General features: G+C 61.3%; 1 protein-coding gene across 1 annotated transcript in view; it reads left to right on the forward strand.

The window, feature by feature from the left end:
- PDZD3 (PDZ domain containing 3) overlaps nucleotides 1-1,295 on the forward strand; it is a gene marked incomplete at its 3' end in the record, with an annotated part of 3,679 nt that extends 2,384 nt beyond the window's left edge. The window contains 5 exon segments of the mRNA XM_008947931.1: nucleotides 3-75; nucleotides 159-301; nucleotides 304-577; nucleotides 748-944; nucleotides 1,125-1,295. Coding sequence (XP_008946179.1) covers nucleotides 3-75; nucleotides 159-301; nucleotides 304-577; nucleotides 748-944; nucleotides 1,125-1,295 — 858 coding nt within the window.
- Between the last annotated feature and the right edge of the window lie 2,282 nt (nucleotides 1,296-3,577).

Consider the following 3,577-nt stretch of genomic DNA (forward strand, 5'->3'; position numbering starts at 1 on the left):
CGCTGTCCGCTCCGCCCTGCTGCCGCGTCCCGCGGGACAAAAGCGGCTTTGGCTTCAGCGTGTCGGCTCCAGAAGGTAAAGAGAGCAGCAGGATGAGCTGTGAGCTTCCTGAGACAGTGCACCGCTCACCCCAGCCCTTCTCCTCTCCTCCCTGCAAGGTGTGAAGGGCACCTTCCAGCTCTCGGTGCAGCAGGGTGGGCCAGCGGAGCGCGCGGGGGTCCCCCCAGGCTCCTGGCTCCTGGAGCTGAACGGGGCCAGCGTGAGGAGCTACTCGCACGGGCAGCTGGCCAGGAAGGTACTGGGGTTCCTGGCACAGGGGGTTTGGGGGCCAGAGCCAGCAGCACTGCTGAGCACCCTGCGTTCCCCTCCCAGCTGAAGCAGAGCGGTGGCAAGGTGACCCTGCTGGTGGCATCCAGCTCGGTGGAGGAGTTCTACCGCCTGCGAGGGCTGCGGGTCACGGCCGCCTGGGCAGACACCTCCTGGCTGCCCTTCAAGGCCCGGGAGCTGCACATGGTGAAGGGGCCAGATGGCTACGGGTTCCTGCTCAAGGAGGGTGACTGCAGCTCAGGGGCCACAGGTGAGGGGGCTGAGGGGGGTGGCTGTACCCGGGCAAGGCACGTCCGAGGGCTCGGAACGGCTGCGAGCCCCCTGCCCACGGAGGGACCTTGTCCTCACCTGCACATGGGGGTCAGGAGTGAGAGTTCTGCCCTGGCTGAGTGTCTCCTCACCTCTGTCCCACCGTGGCAGGGCAGTTCCTGTGGGATGTGGACGCAGGGCTGCCAGCCGAGCGGGCAGGGATGAGGGAAGGGGACCGTCTGCTGGCTGTGAATGGTGAGAGCATCGAGGGGCTGGACCACCACCAGACGGTGCTCAGGATCCGTGCCCACCATGACCGGGTGACCCTGCTGGTCATCGACCCCCTTGGTGATGAGTTCTACCAGTCGGTAGGTTTTGGGGGACCCAGCATGATCCTGCCCTGGCTGGGGAGCCCTGGGGTGCTGCAAGGCTGGATGATGGGATGGGTGTCATGCTCACAGACCTACACAGTTGGGTCCTCACTAGGGGAAGCTGGCTTGCCATGGAGCAATGGGAGCTGTAGAGCTCTTCCTCTTCTGCTCTTCCAGATTGGGCTGTCCCCTCTGCTGTCCTTTGAGAACAGTGACCCTGCCTCAGGCTCCCACACACCCCTCCTGCCCTCTCCCAGTGGCTCCCCTGGACTCTGTCACGTTGAGGTGGGACCAAAGGGACCTGGCTCCTGGCTGGTGGCTGCTTCCAACAGTATAACAATCACAGAGGTAACCTCTCTCACCAGGTTCTCATGGCAATGCTGCTCTGAGTCCTGGCACCCTCCTGCCCTGCTCCTCCTAATATTTCCCTGGCTCTTGTGCTGCTGGCAGGAGGGGGCTGTGTGGTCCCCTGGCAGGAAGGCTGCTCCAACCTGCCCACGGGGCGTGGTGGGGTGGGTGGATGTGTGCTGCTCACAGTGCTCCTGCTGTGTCCCCACAGAGCCCACGCCAGCAGGAGAGGAGGAGGCTGCACCAGGCCTTCTAGCAGCCCAGGAGCTCCCTGCCTCCAGCCAAGCTCCCCCACACAGCACCTTGCCCCCAGCCACCCCCAGCCCATGGGTGCCCCCCGCCCGACTCTCCGGAGGGCACAGTGCTGCTCAGCGTGGCTGTGCTGAGGTGCCCACGGTGGGGCTCACAGCACCACACCTCCCAGAGCCTCAGCTCCACTGGCCAAGGCTGGCTCCAAGATTTTCTCAACCGTGGTGGTGGCTTCCTGAAGACAGACTTGTGTCACTGCCTGCTCAGCTGCCTCCAGGGGTATCTAGGAACACTGCACTGAAGCCCTTGCCCAGCTCCTGGCTCTGGGAGCTCCCAGGAGAGACAAGACACTGCCCACCACACCATGACCAAGAGGATTGGGAAGCCTGAGGCTTGGCTCAGCCCAGGGCTGGCCACTTGGCTGCTGCATGAAGAGGGAAGGGAGCAGCAGAGACTGACAAGATGCTGGAGGAACAAACCCCCCACACACCTCTCAACTTGTTTGCTCAGGTCCCTGCATGGACATTCCTCCTGTGCTCCTCCTCGTGAACCTGTGGGCAGTGAGTATCCACCACCCATCACAGCACTGTTCCTGCATCACACATTTGGGGTGTGATTAAAGGACAAATCCACGTTGATGTTCATGTGGGTCATGCTGTGGAGAGGACTGTGGCTCAGCAGTGCACCCCTCAGCCAGATAGGACCCATCTTCTCTATTAGCCTGGGGCAGCTGGGGTATTGGGCAGTGCTGTCAGCTGCTGCTGTGCTGATGGCACAGGGCAAATGCCTCCCATCTCCTCTCATTCTCCCCAAGTGCACTTTTCTGCCCCATCCTCACCCACCAGGGCAGAGCAGACAAGCTGGGGGCTGTACTGAGCTGCTTCTGCAGGCTCTTCACCTCCACCTCCAAGCACTGGCTGTGGGCTGCTCTCTGCTTCTGCAGCTCCTGGTATTGCTGGGTGATTTCTGGGAGCCAGGGAAAGGAGAAGGGGACAAACGTGGTGGCTGTAAGAGGGTCAAGCAGGTGGTCCCTGTGCTGAGACCCCAAGGCCTGACCTGAGGGCTCCCCTTGCAGGGTGGCACATGAGAATCACCCTCTCCCTGCCTGGCAGGGCTGTGACACTGCCAGGGGAGGAGGGGGCAGGAGGGAGCCCCAGAGGACAGGTTTTACCTCTCTGTTGAGCGTGGGAGAGTGAAAACGAGCAGGGAGTTTTGCATGTGGGAAAGACCACAAACCTCTGCCTGAGGTTTTACCTCTGTCAGAGTCAGCCCCCTCTTGAGCACTAAGGGAAATGACCAGGCCATGACTTTTGCAGGCAGGGAAATCTCTGGCATAAAGGGTTCAGTGAGTCCATGCCCAGAGCCTCTGCATGCAGCCAGCAGGGGAGGGAGCAGGGCTAGCCAACAGCAGGGTGGTGTGGGACTGAGTGCTCAGGTCCCAAGGGAAAGGTAGGCTAAGCTTGGCTGCCTTCCCCCAGAGGCACCGAGGTGTGAGGTCCCTGCATCTGCCCCACTGCTCCCTCCCACCTCTGCCTTCATCTTCAGGAATGTCTCTCTTGTCTTCCCGTGCCTGCCCCGCTGTCTTCTCCAAGTGCCACAGCCTCCTCTTGAGCCTGCCAGGTCATTTCCCCCCAGGGAACTGCAACCAGAGACACACAGGACTGCCAAGGGGACAACAGGCTTCCTGACAGGCCACCTGCACCACGACCCTGGCCTGAGCATGGGCAGTCAAGGGGCACCATCCAAATTGTACTGCGTGGCTATCCTCTGCCCAGTGCCTCCTTGGTACCTTGGCCAAGCAGAGACTTGGTCTTCTTCTGCCCCCAACACCAGGGGCATGTGGACATCTCCTCAGCCCATGCCTGGCCACAAGCTCTGCCTGAACTCATGGCAAGAAATCTTTCATTTCAGCCCAGCTCTGTGCTAGGAAAGCATTTCCAGGGGAGAGCCTCACCACAGCATCCCTACCACCTCCCATCTGCTTTCACCATTGCTCCTCCCTTCCTCTGCCATAGAATCATAGAATCCTTTAG

This window comes from Merops nubicus, unplaced genomic scaffold (genome assembly GCF_000691845.1).
Source record: "Merops nubicus isolate BGI_N331 unplaced genomic scaffold, ASM69184v1 scaffold44509, whole genome shotgun sequence".
In the NCBI taxonomy this organism is placed as follows: domain Eukaryota; kingdom Metazoa; phylum Chordata; class Aves; order Coraciiformes; family Meropidae; genus Merops; species Merops nubicus.